This window comes from Balaenoptera musculus, chromosome 14 (assembly GCF_009873245.2).
Source record: "Balaenoptera musculus isolate JJ_BM4_2016_0621 chromosome 14, mBalMus1.pri.v3, whole genome shotgun sequence".
NCBI lineage: Eukaryota > Metazoa > Chordata > Mammalia > Artiodactyla > Balaenopteridae > Balaenoptera > Balaenoptera musculus.
In genome coordinates this window covers 6,669,236-6,687,660 of record NC_045798.1, presented here as the reverse complement: position 1 = coordinate 6,687,660, position 18,425 = coordinate 6,669,236, and the positions used below count along the sequence as shown (strand labels likewise).

General features: G+C 46.0%; 1 protein-coding gene across 1 annotated transcript in view; it reads left to right on the top strand.

Moving 5' to 3' along the window:
• ATP6V0A2 (ATPase H+ transporting V0 subunit a2) overlaps positions 1-18,425 on the top strand; it is a 35,830-nt gene that overhangs the window by 14,807 nt on the left and 2,598 nt on the right. The window contains exons 7-18 of the mRNA XM_036874705.1: positions 3,971-4,053; positions 5,542-5,635; positions 6,368-6,580; positions 8,995-9,145; positions 9,423-9,559; positions 9,866-10,053; positions 10,153-10,243; positions 11,306-11,424; positions 12,855-13,065; positions 13,676-13,795; positions 15,123-15,242; positions 17,033-17,150. Of these exons, the coding sequence (XP_036730600.1) occupies positions 3,971-4,053; positions 5,542-5,635; positions 6,368-6,580; positions 8,995-9,145; positions 9,423-9,559; positions 9,866-10,053; positions 10,153-10,243; positions 11,306-11,424; positions 12,855-13,065; positions 13,676-13,795; positions 15,123-15,242; positions 17,033-17,150 (1,645 nt within the window). The remainder of the gene's footprint in view (positions 1-3,970; positions 4,054-5,541; positions 5,636-6,367; positions 6,581-8,994; positions 9,146-9,422; positions 9,560-9,865; positions 10,054-10,152; positions 10,244-11,305; positions 11,425-12,854; positions 13,066-13,675; positions 13,796-15,122; positions 15,243-17,032; positions 17,151-18,425) is intronic.

Sequence of the window (18,425 nt, the reverse complement as noted above, 5' to 3'; positions counted from 1 at the left end):
TTTTTATGTTGCATACATCCGTGTTCCATATTATGTCTTAGGTGCTTGTGTTCCCTGACACAGTACTATTTTTAAAATTGTTAAGGAATCTTCAAAATCAAATTCACTATAAATACCATTTCTTTCTTCCCCCTGGGTAGTTTCTTTTTTTTTTTAAACGCTTTTTAGACACGAATATCCTAGTTTATTAGGTAAGAATTTCACAAACATTACTTTTTTTTTTTTTTTTTTTTTTTTTTTTTTTTGGCCACGCTGGGTCTTTGTTGCTGCATGCAGGCTTTCTCTAGTTGTGGCGAGCAGGGGCTACTCTTCGTCGCGGTGCGTGGGCTTCTCATTGCGGTGGCTTCTCTTGCTGTGGAGCATGGGCTCCAGGCACATGGGCTTCAGTAGTTGTGGCTCACGGGCTCTAGAGTGCAGGCTTAGTAGCTGTGGCGCACAGGCTTAGTTGCTCCGCGACATGTGGGATCTTCCCGGACCAGGGCTCGAACCCGTGTCCCCTGCATTGGCAGGCGGATTCTTAACCACTGCACCACCAGGGAGGTCCCCCCCGGGTAGTTTCTTCATAATTTATTTTGAAATAATTTCAGTTTACAGAAAAGTTGCCAGAAGAGAACAAAGTGTTCTTCTATCTCTTCACCCAGATTTCCCAGTTATTAACATTTTGTCACATATACTCCACTCACTCTTTCTGCATATCTATCCCCATTTTCATTAGGCTGCTTCCAGACCTTCTGCGAGGAAGCCGTGGACATGCGTGTGTTGCCCCCTCACAAGGACGCTATTTTATATAACCACCGTACAACACTCCAAATGAGAAAAATCAACACAGATGCAAGACTTGGTCCAGTACAAACATGCCACTCCGATTCCCCGCAGTTTGCATTGTCTCCTTTCTGGTCCACTGCCCTGCCTGGGACTATGCTTTGCATTCGGGACAGGCATCACATTCTGCAGGATGACCCTCCCTTGGGGCCCATTCCATGCTTCCTCATGACCAGGCTCGGATCACACGTTGCTGGTGGGAACACCGTGGAGTCAATTATCTGGTCCTCTCAGCACCTCCCACCAGGAGGCACGTAATATCGGCCTGGTCATGTTGGTGTCGTCCAGGTTTCTCCACCTTCATGTCACCATTTTGCCCTATTTAATTGATTAGTAGTTGGTGAGGAGGTATTCCTAGGTTACTGGGGCCTTGTTCCTCAGCAGACCTCTGCCCACCAGCCTCAGCCTCCACGATGACTCTCTTGAACCCATCACCTCTGTTGCGGTGGCCAGGTGGTTACTCTGTTCCCACCCCTCCTTCTGTGCTTACTAGTTACCGTTCTGCAGAAGGCAGTGCTTTCCCTGCCCTCTCAGTCACTCGCTCATTCATCCACGGACTTAGGCATTCCTATTTATTTAATGACTTGTAATCTGTTACGATCCTTTTTGTTATTTATTTATTTATTTTTAAAAATTTATTTATTTATTTTTGGCCACGCTGGGTCTTCGTTGCTGAGCACAGGCTTTCTAGTTGCGGCGGGCGAGCGGGGGCTACTCTTCGTTGTGGTGCATGGGCTTCTCATTGTGGTAGCTTTTCTTGTTGTGGAGCATGGGCTCTAGGCGCACGGGTTCAGTAGTTGTGGCACGTGGGCTCAGTAGTTGTGGCTCGCGGGCTTAGTTGCTCCGCGGCATGTGGGGTCTTCCCGGACCAGGGCTCGAACCCCTGTCCCCTGCATTGGCAGGCGGGTTCTTAACCACTGCGCCACCAGGGAAGTCCCAGTCCTTTTTACTTTGATGCCCAAATTGTCCCTGATTTGGCCACTGGGAGTCCCTTCATGCGTGTTCCTCTGGCCTTTGACACGTCTGCAGCATTCACTGAGCAATCCCTTGCTTTCTGGCACCACAGGATGGTCCCTGCCTCTGTCTGGAGTCAGCCATTCCTTCAAGGACCACTGGTTCCTTTCAGTAGAGGATGGAATTTAGAAACAAGGATCTGGGTGTTTGAGTTCTCATCACGTACTGGAGTGTCGTGGCTTCTGGGCCCTTTCAGCAGTCAAAACATGGACACACACACACACACACACATGCACACACACACACACACGCACACGCGTGTACACAGAGCTGTATCCACTTCTGCACCTGCCTGTGCACATTTATCATAAAACCGTTCGTTCAGACTCTAACCTACGATTCTGGACGTCTCTTTTTCGGTGTTTTTCACTCTTTTCTGACAGAAATCTGGCTTCCCTTATCCTCAGTACAGTTCATGAATTGTGTAATTTACTTACTTATTCAATGTAACCCATCTCCCAACCTCTCAGCCGTCTCCTCCGCCCGCCACCTCCCTGGCCTCCCCCTTTCCCGGCCGCCCTGCGTCCTTGCCTTCAGCACCCAAGTGCCTCTGCTCTGCCTGAAGCTCCCCAACCTGTTCCCCATCGCCTCTGCCCCAGAGCTCAATTCTTGGATTGCTTCTCTCCTCTGTGCCCTTAGGGATCCCGTGTAACTTCATGGCTTTAAATACCATCCCTCAAATGTATACATCTGGCTTGGACCTCTCCCCTGAATACCAGACTTCTATTTAACTGGCCCCTCCATACCTTTGAAGTTTCTGGAAGACATTTCCATGTGACACCTAAAACTGAACTCCCGATCTTCCCCCCCAGACCTGCCCGTTGAGGCTTGCCTGTCTCAGTAAGTGCCAGCTCAGCTCTTATCCGCCCAGCATCCAGAATGCTCCCTGTAAAACGAGTCAGAGCGTCTCACCACCACACCCCCCGTCCCGCCTTAAAGTCCTCCTGGGGCTTCCTGTCTCACGGTGTCCCATCTTGTCACCCCTCTGGCCATCTCTCTTCAGCCAGGCTGGCCTTCTCGCTTCCCCTCGTCTTGCCTCTGCACGAGCTTTTCCTCGGGCTCAGGAGGCTCTTCCCCAGGATCCACGTGGCTCGCTCCCCCACCCCCTTCACTCCTCTAGGCCCAGGTGTCCCCTTCTCAGGGAGGCCTTCCCGCCTTGCCTGATTTAAAAGCTCAACCCCCAGCCTCTTTCTCCCTGTCACCCCTCCCAGCTTTATTGTCTTTATTGCCCTTATCTCCATTTGGCACGTTATGTACTCTCCTAGTGTCTCTTGCTGCTAACTTGATATACGCTTCCCTCCCCTCCCTTCTCTCCCAGGTCAGGGATTTTTGTCTGTTTTGTTCACTGCTGTATTCCTAGCACTGGGAACCAGTGCCTGGCAAATTGGCCAAAAACCTATTCAGTTCTGTTTGTAGAATATTTGTAAATACAGTCAATTCTCATTATTTGTAGTAGTTAACATTGTACAGCCTCCGTGAGAACTGAACCCTTGCTCCTAGGGGAAGCACAGGGTTAGTTCCTGTGAGTCTCTGGTCATAACGTTTTTATCAGCCGATCAATACATAACCTTGTTTTATTTAAAGACACCTTATTTAATATATACTGTTGATTCATTAGCATTGAACTCACTGGCAACCGCACCATCACGCCTGTCTGAACAAAGCTTACGGGACACGCGTAAGTGCACGTCACGGCCTTCCTGTGCTCGGGAACGCTAGACAGCTCTGAGGACCATTGTGGACAGTGAAATCACCCACAAAAAGCACAAAACTGTGAAAAACTTGGCACTAAATAGACCACAAAAAGGACAGTTGTTTACAGTATGAGCTGAAATAAGGAGGCAGAGGGTCACCTTGTTTGATCTCAGCAGGAATACGCACATGGGGTGACTCAAAATTTTTGTCGCTCTGCATGTCCGCAAATGAGTGAATAAATGCTTGAGTATTAATTTGGGGGTTATGAATGATTTCTGGGGTGAATTTGCAATTATGGAGTCCGCAGATAATGAGGATGGACAGTGTTTAGTGTTTGTTGAATGAATGAATGAATGAACTAACTCTTTGACAGAGTGTGAGCTGCCAGAGTTTTCAAAATTCTAGACAGAGAAGTAACAGTTATCTTTATTCTTTGTAGGGAGAAGTCATAAAATGGTATGTGTTTTTGATATCCTTCTGGGGAGAGCAGATTGGCCACAAGGTTAAGAAGATATGTGATTGGTAAGAAAAAGAAACATTTTATTTCATTTATTTCTTTATCCTCAGTAACCTAGTTTTCTTGAAATATGTCTCTGAAGAGAAAAACAGGGGTTGCAGAGGCTGCTGAGTTTCGTTACATGATTTCTTTGCTGTAATACCATGTTTTAAAACGTTTAATTTGTCATCTCTCTTGCCAGTGTAGTACTTAAAATAATTTAAAAGTAGACACCATGTTAATAACATTCCCAGATTTGATTTTTTTTCCCTTGGGAATGAAGGCTCAAGTTCAGCTGGCGGAGGAATCCGGTTTTAATATTTGGTGCCTTTCTGTGGCCTTCAGCTGCGCGTAGGCTTATCTGTCCTCCTGGAGCGTACAGCTCGCCCTTCCCCAGCCCTCTGCAGTTACCTTCTTCGCGCCCTGGGAAGGGGGCCTGGCAGGTGGCGGAGAGGGTGGGCTCGGAGGGGCCAAACGAGATGGCGCAAGTAAAAGGCTCCCGTACCGCGTAAGCCTTCGGTAAATGTGGAGCAGTATCACAGCAAGAATGGGTCTGTGGCTTAGTCTTGTCACCAGTGGGAGAACAAGCAAAACCACACGAAAACTCGAAAGAATGGCCTTTTGTTTTCTTATACTCGGGGAAGTTGTAGCTGGCCTTGCTTCTTGCTGGGGTAAGTAAGGGTGGGGTTCGGTTATTTCCTTCGGATTCAGCCTTCACCGGAGTTTGATACTCAGTCACTGGTGTTATGGAAAGTAACTTTAGGTGATACGTGGACTAGCCTATTCTTACTTTAATAGGTTTATATTTATTTTTTATGTAGATTAGAAAAACTATAGCCAGCACACAAACCTGTGACTTCACAGATATTGCTTAGGTTAAGGCTGGAGTAAGAATTTAATTTTAGTAGCCAGAGCTTAAAGAGGAACATAAAGCATGGCATTAAAACATGAAGGCAGCATGGGAGTCGCAGCAGCTGGGGGCGTGTGGCTGCAGCTGGGGGGGCGTGGCTCTGCCTCCCCTGCGTCCTGGTGTCACACGTGGCCCCAGAGGACGTTTACTGAAGCCCACGTCAGAGGCCATTGCTAGGCATCCAGAGCTTTCTCCTCCCCCGATTTTCTCTTTTTTGTAAAAGGTAATTATTGTTGTATGTTCTTTGTCTTTGATTTATATTTTACACTTGTTTAATGATTTCCAGCCCAACGGTGGTGGTGAATTTCAGAAAGTTGGAATCGGGAATGAGCTTTTGGGAATCATCGAGGGTAGGAATGGAATGTGGAGCCAAGGCAGAGTTCACTAAATCTGTGGAATTCCATAGAAAATTTGTTGAGTGTCCGTGTGCAAGGCCTTACCACGGCTGGGTGCCTGTGTCTGCACCTTTTTCTCCCAGAGGGCTGCTTTTATTCTGGTTTGGAAGGATATACGCCCAGGAGGTAGACTGAATGTAGCTCTAGTTTTTGACATAGCTTCTTGCAGTTCTGACAGCCGCGGCACTGTGTTGAATCCTGTCTTCTAGTTACCACTGCCACATTTACCCCTACCCGAATACCGCCGAGGAGCGGAGAGAGATTCAGGAGGGCCTGAACACCCGGATTCAAGATCTGTATACTGTGAGTGAACCAGAAACTTGCCTCCTTATCCGAGGGTTTGTAAAACATTTACAAATACATTTACTTTCTTCTATAATATGGAAAATTTGGGTTGTGGACAAATCAAGGTGTTTTAGGGAGTTTGGAATGGCACCTCCCTCCTCTTCGTGGGAGTTTTATTTTAGCAGCCTGTTAGAAACCTAGATGGTTTCTAAATGATGGGGCTTTAAAGAAGAGTCTGGTCATCTTTGATCTGTCGGAGTGTAATTCTTGATCAGAGAGGACAAGCGAGCCCCATTTACAGTGCTGGCTGTAATTTTACCTGCACTATTTTAATTCCCATTTCCGCTTGGGTCAGCGAGGGCTCTTGGTAACAAGAAGCAGACTCTGACCCACTTGAGTGAAAGGGGATTTCTTGGCAGGATGGGGTGGGATGGGAGTTGGTGGCTCATGGGTTTGACAGGGAGCTGGGCCGAGGCTGGGAGTGGGTAAGACCCAGGCCCCCAGCTCTCTGGACCCAGCCAGGCCATCGTGCCACCAGAGGGACCACGACTTCTAACCATTTCCTGTGCGTGGGGTCCTTTCTGGAAAGGCAGCTCCAGGGCCTGGAGGAGAAGGACTGAACTTCCTTAACTGCCCCCAGAGAGGCAGGTGCCTGGAATCCGCCCCCCCATCACTGAGGAGAAAGTCCCTCAGAGGAGGTCAGGTGCCCAGTGGACACTCTGCTAAAAATCCACGTTTGTCCGCACCCAGGTGCTTCACAAAACCGAGGATTATTTAAGGCAAGTGCTCTGTAAAGCCGCCGAGTCAGTCTACAGCCGCGTCATCCAGGTGAAGAAGATGAAAGCCATTTACCATATGCTGAACATGTGCAGCTTCGACGTGACCAACAAGTGCCTCATTGCCGAGGTCTGGTGTCCCGAGGCTGATCTGCATGAGCTGCGCCTTGCTCTGGAGGAGGGCTCGGTGAGGCGGCCCTCCCCTCCCTGCCAGCCCTTCCCCGCGGGAAATAAGATAGAGGAGGAGAGGACACCGTGTTGACTCTTTTGAACTGAAATTATGGAGAGTTGGTCCCTCGAGGCTCTGTGTGCACGTGCATTTTTTTTTTTTAATTGATGTATGGTTGATTTACAGTGTTTCAGGTGTGCAGCAAAGTGATTTGCACAGGCATTTTTAATTTGCTCTTTTGAGTAAGGAATTCAGTCACATGGTTTAAAAGTCAAAAAAAAAATTAAAAAATATAAAAGACCCAGTGAAGTGGCTTCCTCCTATCCAGGGCCTCATACATCCAGTTCCTCTGCTCAAAGGCAGCCCTTGTTTTACTTCTCTTATGTCTTTGAGTTTCTTAATCATAGATAAGCAGATAGGAATATATATATTTTTTATTTTTAATTTTTTTATTTTTATTTTATTTTTTTTAATGCTATTCTTGTCTGCTTACATTCTTTTTTTAATTTATGTATGTATGTATGTATGTATGGCTGTGTTGGGTCTTCGTTTCTGTGCGAGGGCTTTCTCTAGTTGTGGCAAGCGGGGGCCCCTCTTCATCGCGGTGCGCGGGCCTCTCATTATCGCGGTCTCTCTTGTTGCGGAGCACAGGCTCCAGACGCGCAGGCTCAGTAATTGTGGCTCACGGGCCGAGTTGCTCCGCGGCATGTGGGATCCTCCCAGACCAGGGCCCGAACCCACGTCCCCTGCATTGGCAGGCAGACTCCCAACCACTGCGCCACCAGGGAAGCCCCCAGATAGGAATATATAAAGGGAGAGAATTCCCTTCCTTCACAAAAGATTGTGTGCTATTCATACTGTCCTTTTCTCATAAGAAAACTTCCCTGTTTTTTAATAGCTATTTAATATCCTGCTGAATGGATGTACCATGGCTTATTGAACTAGTTCCCTGGTCATTTAGGTGGTTTCTAACTTTATGAATACCAGTGCAGTGACTAACACTTGACCTTTGACGGTTCAGACGTGCACAAATCTGTCTCTGGGTAAATTCCCAGCATGGAATTCCTGGATCAGTTTTGGCAAATATTGCCAATTGTTGCATTTCTCTTATTTTGAGTGAGGTTGAATATCTTTTTGTATGTTTAAGAAGAGCCTTTGAATTTTCACTTTTTTGGTGAAGGCTGTGTTCATATGCTTTGCCCATTTTCTACTGGGTCGTTGGTCTTTTTCTTATTAATTTCCTTGGCTCGTTGTCTGTGATACGAGAACAAATATTCTCCCCAATTTGTCACTTGTCTTTTGGTGTTTCTTTCTGTTTGCTTGCTTTGGTCGTGCAGAAGTTTTTTGTTAAATATAGTTGAACCCATCCATCTCTGCTCTTACAGCTTCTGAACGTTGAATAATAGCTTCTTTCCACTCCTGGGCTATGGGGTCAGTCTCCCACGTTCCTGTGAGGGTTTTTGCTGTATCGAAACTTAGTTCTTGGAGAGAGAAATTTAGGAGTTTGGGACTGACATATACACACTGCTATATATAAAATAGACAACCAACAAGGACCTACTGTATAGCACAGGAAACTCTACTTAATACTATGTAATAACCTATATGGGAAAAGGATCTGAAAAAAAGTAGACGTATATGTGTAACTGAATCACTTTGCTGTACACCTGAAACTAACACAACATTGTAAATCAACTTTACTCCAATATAAAATAAAAAAACAACAAAAAAATCTTAGTTCTTTACTGGAAATAGCAGGTTTACAAACTTCAAGTGGCAGTTAAGGAAACAAGTTTTCATAGGAGATTTTGGTTAATCACCTTGTCTCATTACATAATTCTGTTACGGCACAAACGTAAAACACGCAGTGCTGAGAAAGAAGGAAATACATAAATTAGTTATTTTGGAGTATGGAACATCTATTTTATTTATATATTTTAAAGCTCTAGATGATTCTTATTTATTGAGGTAACATCGGTTTTGAGGGACATGACTAATACTCTTGTTGTGTGTGTGAGTACATATAAGTAGTCCCAGGATCACCAACATACAACTGGAATTTAGTGGTCTAGCTCTTAAAAATGTCCAAGAGGAATTTAGAGACAGCTACGGTATTACCTAATAAAACTGAAGAATAGGCAAGAATAAACCAAAACGTCCGTACGGCAAAACTTTGTTTTTTTCTTGTCATGCCTGCCCCTGCCTGCTTCCCACCACTCAGCCTTGCTAGGTTCTTCCTCCTCCAGCACCACGTCCCCCAGGAGCCTTCCTCACTTCCTCCTGTCACTTCTGCTGTACTTGAACCTCCAGGAGGGTGGTCAGTACTTCCCCACGTGCTCAGGGCCTTTGCATGGCAGCCAGCTAAGATCTGTTGAAAGAGCTCTTGGGTGGTAATTTTTTCTTTCTCTGTCTCTTTTTTTTTCATGTGAAAGAGAGAGAGCGGTGCTACGATCCCCTCATTCATGAACACGATCCCAACAAAAGAAACACCCCCGACTCTCATCCGCACCAACAAATTCACCGAGGGGTTTCAGAACATCGTGGATGCCTACGGGGTTGGGAGCTACCGAGAAGTGAACCCAGGTTGGAAGCCTGAATTTGCCAGTCTTCGTGTTTTATACATTTTATACATCACTGCTGCTTTTTTTTCCCTATAAGAATATAATAGATATTTGGAAAAATAGGCTCACTATTACTGTCTTGTTATCTTATTTAGTATGAAGTGTTAATTTTAGCCTGTCAATTCTCTCCTGAGAATTTGGGAGAAAGTCAAGATCATTATACAGTATGTGGTCATGTTTGAATTAACTAGAATTTTCTGCCTTCGCTGCGAATCAGAAATCGTTTGCTTTTCCCGCAGCTCTCTTTACCATCATCACTTTCCCCTTTTTATTTGCCGTGATGTTTGGAGACCTTGGACATGGCTTTGTGATGTTCTTATTTGCCCTCCTGTTGGTGTTAAATGAAGATCATCCCAGACTAAGTCAGTCGCAAGAGGTAAAAACATAAACACTCGGGCTCATTATATCTGTTTGGGCAGCATTAGTAGTGACTGTCTTCTGTTTAACTGGAAAAAGAGACATTTAAAGATGTTCAGTTTTGGGCGATAACCATAACCCACCTGAGACATGGCTGCGGGGGGTGGGTGGGTCTTCACCCCTGTGCGACGGGGGCGTCTGTGCCGTGAGCTTGCTTTTGAGCAGCCCTGAGAGGAGCGGTTGAGAAAGCGCCCAGACTAAGTGAGTCACATCGGCTCGTTTTCCCGGTGGCCCTGTTTCGCTCCCCGCGCTTCGTTCCCCACAGATCATGCGGATGGTTTTCAACGGTCGCTACATCCTCCTGCTGATGGGGCTTTTCTCGGTGTACACGGGCCTCGTCTACAACGACTGCTTTTCCAAGTCCGTCAGCCTCTTTGGCTCCGGGTGGAACGTGTCTGCCATGTACAGCTCCAGTCACAGCCCAGCGGAGCAGAGGAAGATGGTGCTCTGGAAGTGAGTGTCCTGCTGCCAGACCGTGCCTCAGGCAGAGGGCAGTTTCTCCGAGTCTCCCTCCCCCCTCGCAGGTGGCGCTCACCCTGCTTTTTGTTACAGTGACAGCGTCATCAGGCACAACAGGGTGTTGCAGTTGGATCCCAGTGTTCCCGGAGTGTTCCGAGGCCCTTATCCTCTTGGCATCGATCCCGTGAGTGTTCCCCCCGCCCCCCCCCCCCCCCCATTATCTCGGGTTCCTCGGTGCTGCCACCTAATTTTTTAATTAAAATTTTTGGCCGTGCTGCACGGCTTGTGGGGATCTTAGTTCCCTGACCGGGGATCGAACCTGCGCCCTCAGCAGTGGAAGCGCGGAGTCCTAACCACTGGACCTCCAGGGAGTTCCCAGTGCCACCTCGCTTAGACTGTCGCAGCGGTTTCTCAGACTGTTCAGCACGGTTCAGGTGGTCGCACGCGAGGGGGTGGTACTCTGGGGGTTTCTGCCTGGACACCAGAGGCTCACTGTGTGTTCCGAGTCAGGCTGGTGTACAGAAGAAGCTGACGGTCCGTTTGGGAAGCCAGGGGCAGTGCCCGAATACAAGACCACAGGGAGCTGGGGCTACAGTCTGTCCTACTTCCTGACCTGTGTTACTCTAGTGAAAAGTGGCACTTCCGGAGCCATGTAATGTGTGCTGTTTCTTTGATTTCTTCTTTGTACATGTGAATTGTTTTTTTACCCTTTGATGTAGAAAGAAATAGTATGGAATTTTAGAGTGGAAAGGGAGCTTAGGCTTATCATGGTGCTTATTGAGGTGGTGGTTTGAAAGGGAAAAAGTGTGGGGAGAAGGAAAGTGAAGCCGTGGCTCCAGGGCCGGGGTTGCCCCTGTCCTGCCCCCAACACGGCTCCGCAGGCTGCTGCTTACGAGGCCCAGGCAGCATTTCCCTAGACCCAGGGGTCTTCACGAGGAATCTCAGCCTTAAAAGAAAAGCTTAGAAACTACCTCGAAATTGGTTTGGAGTGATGTGATACAGTAGGGAAAAAAACCCAGTGACCAAAGTCTAGCATTCCCTAATCTGAGCTCTCCAAGGTAGCTCTCTCCTAGATGTTCATTCTCATCTCTAAACATAATCGGTATAATTTAATGTTGTTGCCTAAAGTCTTAATATAATTGGAAACTTGAAAAAACCTGACAAGTTTCCTTAAGGAACAGCACTTCTCTCCTAAGGCAGTTGAAGGAAGTTAAAGTTTTCTTTTTTGGTTTTGTTTTGTCTTTAGATTTGGAACTTGGCCACAAATCGTCTCACTTTTCTGAACTCTTTCAAAATGAAAATGTCTGTGATTTTTGGAATTATTCACATGACTTTTGGAGTCATTCTGGGAATATTTAACCACTTGTAAGTACAGATTATTTTTTAACCAGTATTTATAAGCCAAGTTTTTGGTATTTCTTAAACTTTCCTTCTTGATGGTAGACTACGTGGATCTTAAAGGCAGCCAGCATAGTGGTTTGTTGTATTAATATGATTCTGTTTTTTATTTATTTTTATTTTTATTTTTAAAAATTTTTGGCTGTGTTGGGTCTTTGCTGCTGCACGCGGGCTCTCTCTAGTTGCGGCGAGCGGGGGCTACTCTTCGTTGCGGTGTGCGGGCTTCTCATTGCGATGGCTTCTCTCGTTGCACAGCGTGGGCTCTAGGCGGTGCGGGCTTCAGTAGTTGCAGCACGCGGGCTTAGTGGTTGTGGCTTGTGGGCCCTAGAGCATGCAGGCTTCAGTAGTTGCGGCACATGGGCTTAGTAGTTGTGACTCAGGCTCTAGAGCACAGGCTCAGTAGTTGTGGCGCACGGGTTTAGTTGCTCTGTGGCATGTGGGATCTTCCCGGACCAGGGCTTGAAGCCGTGTCCCCTGCATTGGCAGGCGGATTCTTAACCACTGAACCACCAGGGAAGTCCCATGATACTGTTTTTTTTTTTAATTTATTTTATTTATTTATTTTTGGCTGCATTGGGTCTTCGTTGCTGCACGCGGGCTTTCTCTAGTTGCGGCGAGCGGGGGCTACTCTTTGTTGCGGTGCACGGGCTTCTCACTGCGGTGGCTTCTCTTGTTGCGGAGCACGGGCTCTAGGCGCGTGGGCTTCAGGAGTTGCGGTATGTGGGCTCAGTAGTTGTAGTTTGTGGACTCTAGAGCACAGGCTCAGTAGTTGTGGTGCACAGGCTTAGCTGCTCCGTGGCATGTGGGATCCTCCCAGACCAGGGTTTGAACCCGTGTCCCCTGCATTGGCAGGCGAATTCTTAACCACTGTGCCACCAGGGAAGCCCCAATTCTGTTTTGATGATAAGGTTTTTGGCAGCTTCATTGATTCAGCAAATATTTGTTGAGTACATAGAAGGTGCCGGGCACTGTTCTAGGCACTAGGGATTGAACAGTGAGGAGGACAGAAAAAAGTTTTCACCCTCATGGAGTTTACGTTCAAGTGAGGGAGACATGCAACATGTACATTCATGTTTATTTCCAGAGGTGATTTTTGTCATATCCTTTTTTCATTTTCTAAATCAGAAAACTTGTGTTTGTTTCTTAGAGCTGGTATATTAGGGGAAAGAAATTATGTCTTTTTTCTCTAGCTGGATCTGACAGTGAAACAAACACTAGTCATCTTTACTGTCCTCACATCTCTTTCCTTCGTGGTTACATCTGAATCGTAAGACAGATGATGTTATGCTGAGATAGACTTTGTCACAGAGAAGTTAAGATTAATTTACTCTTTCCTTTTTCTCTTAGTCCAATGTTGTTCATGGGTTGATCAATTCCTTTTTTTTTTTTTTCCCTAGACATTTCAGGAAGAAGTTCAACATTTATCTGGTTTCCATCCCAGAACTTCTCTTCATGCTCTGCATCTTTGGCTACCTTATATTTATGATTGTCTATAAGTGGCTGGTTTATTCAGCAGAAACCTCCAGAGTCGCTCCTAGCATTCTGATTGAATTTATTAACATGTTTTTATTCCCGGCTAGTGACACAGGTGGTCTTTACCCAGGGCAGGTAAGCAGTTGTGTTTTCCACTGTGAAGAACTCAAAGGAAGTCCTCCTGATAGCCTTTTTGTTTTCATTAGTAGAATGATTAAAGGTGCTTTCCACAGGCCTCCCAGGCACCGAGGGGCTTCCTGCTCCTCTGTGTGTTATCACAAGAGGGTGCCATCCTGCTCTGAGTGCTGTCTCGGGGGCCCTGGTCAGACTGTGTGATCCAAACTTGCTGCCCCTCAGTAGCCATGAGAACTGGTGGGAAGAGAATGTATTACTGGAGGGTTCCTGAGGGCTGTCCATCCATCCATTTTTCCAGTTGCTTTAAAATCAACCTCTGACTAAGCCGGGTCCTCAGAGAACTGGCACTTGGACCACGGCACGCTGGCCCTCTCCAAAAATGGCTTTTCTATAACTGTGCTTTTGTGTGATGCCACGCACATCAGCTGTGAGTTTAGGAAACGAAAGGAAAAGACACCCTGGCAAATGTAATTTAGCTTGCGTTTACTTTATGTTCCTTGTTAATCAATAAAGAGACATTTTACTTGGTTTTCACTAGTTTAAGTACACCAATGACATTGTTAGCACATCTTCACGTTTTAACCGGTTTCCTCCCCTTTTGCACCAACAGGAGCACGTCCAGAGGCTGCTTCTGGTCATCACAGCGTTGTCTGTCCCTGTGCTCTTCTTGGGAAAACCACTCTTCTTGTTGTGGCTTCACCATGGGCGCAGTTGCTTTGGGGTCAGCAGGGTAAGTGTGGGTTTGGCTGCATGTTTGTAAATGGTGAGCAAAGTCTGTTTTTAGTTGTGAAAGGTTTTGTAAAGAAAACGCCTTCCATGGGGTCCCAGACTCTGATTTAAAAGCCAAAGCTTCCTTTATCAAGAACTTTCGCGTTGCCCGTTCTGCAGAAGCGTGGTGCAAAGCCTGCCGTGTCTGGGCACGGGAAACAGGTCCTCTGGTAATGAACCACAAACCTATCAGGAGATGGAACTGAATCCCTCAGTACTGCTTGTCATAATTAAAGCATTTTTGTTCCTTATTCTTGCCTCTTGATTTTTCAAGTTTTTTTTTTTTCATTTAAATAACATAATTAAAGGAAATGTGGAAAATATAGAAAATAGTGCCCTAAAGTTCTCCTACCGAGTTATAACCAGTGTTAACCATTTGTTGAGTTTCTTTCCAGACTGTTTTCTTGTGTGTCTAGTTTCTCATTTTATTTTATTTTTTATAAATTGTGGTAAAATATACATGACATAAATATTCCGTCTTAACCGTTTTTAGGTGCACATTCAGTGGCATTACATACATTCACATTTTGCAGCCGTCCCCACCATCCGTCTCCAGAACTTTTTCATCTTCCTGAGCTGAGACTCTTTACTCATTAATATTAACTCCCCATTTCCCCTCCACCCAGCCACTGGCACCCACTCTTCTACTTTCTGTCTCTATGAATTTGACTACTTTAGGTACCTTATATAATTGGAATCATATAATGTTTCTGCTTTTATGACTGGCTTATTTCACTTAGCCTAATGTCCTCAAGATTCCTCCATGTTGTAGCTTGTGTCAGAATTTCCTTCCTTTTTAAGGCTGAATAATATTCCATTATATGGATAGACCACATTTTGCTTATCACTTCATCCATGAATGGGCACTTGGGTTGGTTTCACCTTTCAGCTAGTGTGAATAATGCTCCTAAGAACATGGGTATATAAATATCTGTTGGAGTCCTTGCTTTCAGTTCTTTTGGGTATGTACCCAGAAATGGTAATTCTTTGTTTAATTTTTTGGGAACCACCAAACGTTCCACAGTGGCTGCACCATTTTACGTTCCCACCAGCAATGCACAAGAGTTCCAGTTCCTCCATACCCTAATCAACACTTATTTATTTTCTTTTTTTTTTTGTTACAATAGCCATCCTAGTGGGTATGATATGCTCATTTTCTTTTAAAGGACTTTTTTTTTTATTCCTAAAGAACTGAATCTTTAAAAGAATGGAAGGGGTGCTAACTTTAACTTTGTCACAACCTTGTGATTTCAAAGGCACTGACTCTGTATTCTTTGGGTTGTTTTTAGAGTGGTTACACACTTGTAAGGAAAGATAGCGAGGAAGAAGTTTCTTTGCTGGGAAGCCAAGACATAGAAGAGGGAAACAACCAAATGGAAGATGGATGTAGAGAAGTGACGTGTGAAGAGGTAACCTTTTCAGTTACTGTTGGTGATGTTAGGTAAGGAGCCAGGCTTGCACAGAGATGATCGTCATTATGAGAGTGATAAGAATCATCTTAGAAAACAAAATTCAAAGCAAAACAACCGTTACTCAAAGCTTTCCACATGCTGTTCTGGTCATACAATTGTCATCATAATATAATGATTCTGGGTTAACATTTTGTGAGTTTCAGTCTTACAGTGGGATTTATAGTGTTAACATTACAAGTTGTGATGCTGAGTGACTTAAGGTGCCGTGAACATTGCTTTGAGAAGACTCTCGTCTTCATTAGAACTTGCCCATAGTTGTAAGAAAGAGACCCTGTTCACACTGGCTTCAAGGGGAATCTGCTGGCCCACGTCAGGGTGGGGCAGAGTGGGCCTCAGGAGGGTGGGGCTTTGGATTTCCAATCCCAGCAAGTCTGAGTTGGTTTTTCTTCTCAAGTTTGCTTCATATTCTGAAGCCAGTTGGCCCCTTGGTGTTGGAACCGTGGCCACAGTGAACACTGGGCTTATTTTCTTCAATCAGAGAAAAGCGCCTTCCCTGCTTGTTACCATGAGGAAAAATCCCAGGGAAGTGCTGTGATTGGCCTGGCTGCGGTCACTTGCCATCCCTAGACCAGTCACTGCTGCAGTAGTCTGCATGGGCTGCCACGACCACAGACTCGGGGGCTTCAGCTACAGAAATGTATTTCCCACGGTTCTGGAGGCTGGAAGTCCAAGGTCAAGACGTTGGCCGGGTTGGTTTCTCCTGGGGCCTCTCTCCCAAGCTTGTGGACGGCCGCTTTCTCGCTGTGTCCCCACATGGCCTTTTCAGTGTGTGTGCCTCTCTGGTGTCTCTTCTTCTTCTTATAAGGACACCAGTCCTATTGGGTCAGGCCCCACCCTTACGACTTCATTTAACCTTACTTACCTCCTTAAAGGCCCCATATCCAAACACAGTCACACTGGGGATTAGGGCTTCAACAGGCAAATTTTGGGGGGAACACAATTCAGCCCATAACAACTGTGCGAGACAGGGTTAGACGACAGAAGAAGCACTTCCTCCCAAAGAAGGGAAGCACAGTCCTGGCAGACAGAACAGAGCACGTCTGTTACTCTGGTCTGCTTTATTTTCTTGGAAACTTTTTTGGCTGTCCGATGAGGACTAAACAGAATTTTTTACAGTCAACCTTCTGTAATTATTATGTAATTTAGTGTTTTAATTTGGGACAATTAATAATTAAGTTTTTAAGATCATAAAAAAACAAAAAGTGGAGCTGGAAAGAATGTGGGAGCCATCTTGCCCAGTGTTTTACAGCCTTTTCACTATCAGGGACTCTTATAATTTCCCCTTGTCAGACTTGTATTAAGATGCTCTTACCTATCAAACACACACACACACGTTCACAGTCTCCTAATCTTGTAGTTGGTAGATGTCTGTCTCTCATTACACGTTTTGTAATTACTAAGAGTACCTCAAGAACCTCGTTGGGCTGCCTGAGGGCCGTGGGCATTGTGCCATTACAGTTCCGGTGCAGCCACCCTCGCCTTACGTGCAGGACCGCGGCCCGGGGACGAGGGGGCGGGAGCTCTGTGGGTCGGGGAGCTGGTTCATGGCGGAGTTGTGAGCAGCGCTCAGATCTCGTGATTGCCTGTTCCTCACACGCCAGCACATCCTCACCTGTATTCCAGAGGCCAGTCCTTTCACTGTAACCTGAAAGTGGAGCAGACTTGTAGCTTGTGGAAGTTAGCGTGTCACGGGTGGAGTCTAACACATGTTGTGTCATCTCTCTCAGTTTAATTTTGGAGAAATACTAATGACGCAAGTAATTCATTCCATCGAGTACTGTCTGGGATGCATCTCCAACACCGCTTCGTACCTGAGGCTCTGGGCGCTCAGTTTGGCTCACGCACGTAAGTTTTGCTTAGACCTGTAGCTCCCAAACTCTGTGTCGAGACACCCCGCAGCGCCTCGGTGAACTCATGGGGGCGCCATGGGACACTGAAAAATTTTGATGGAAAGGGCACTATTTTTCAGATCCTGTGTGAACAGGGACTGTTAAGTTGTTTGGACTTGACTACTTACTGCACTGGTCTCCTGGGTATTTCTTTTGGCCTCAGGGTGCTGTGAAAAAAATTACTGGGACACACGAGGGGCTTCAAGGACCGAGAAGGCTTGGGAACGTCTGGCATAGGCATTTCGTTCCCTCTGCTCTGACCATTATTGTTTTTGTTATTACTGTTACTGTATTCAGCGCCGCCTTACCAAGAGTGAATGTCTAGTTATGTCAAGCAAGTCCTAAAACAATGCTGATTAATAGTTTTGATGCATGGATTTCAGTTACCTGCGTTTAGTTAAGTCTCAGCAGTCCCCCAAGAACATGGTTGAAATTTCAGTTACTACAGTAAAAACTGTGTGTATGGGTACAAAGCGCAGGCTTCACTGCTGGCCCTTCAGCCCACAAGTCACTACGTAAATAACACAGACGCGCATCACGATCGGCGACCAGCCACGTCACTCCTTTCAGAGTCTGTTGTGATTGGTCCCTGTGCATCTGCTGCTTAGTTCATGCACAGACAGCAAAGCACATGGTGGTGTTGGCTCCTTGTGGGCCAGTGGTAAACCCACATGGCATTTAAAAGCGGATCACTGAACCGAGGGAATTGGCCAACAAAGATGAAAAAGTGCAGCAGAGGAACAAACAGTGATACGCTGGAAGTGAAATGCAGACGGAATGTAGCTGGAGTTTAGGAGGAAGAGCTGACATGGGAGTGGTGACACTGGTGCCGTTCGAGAGGCGAAATCTGCAGCCAGAGGAACTTGGTGATGTACAGAAAGAAGATGCAGATGTCCCAGAAGTGATGCCACAGGAACTCTAGGAGGTATTTCAGGACATTGAAGGTGCGAAGCATACTGTGTTAGAAGCTGCTCCAAACTCAGAAAAGGGTAGGACAGCGTGCCAGGTATTAGAGAAGATGCTCACTCCGTGTCAAGGTGCCCAGCAAGCCCAAGTGGCGTGAGAAGAAGGCTGTTCAAGCCACCCTTACAAGTTCTTCTTACCAAAACCCCCCAGCAAGTTAAGGCTCAATGTTTCTAATGTTTTAAGAATAGATTTACTCTTTTTTTTCATTTCTCTGTGCATTTATAACCAACAGTAAGAGAGTTTTTAATGTTTTGACAAAACTTTT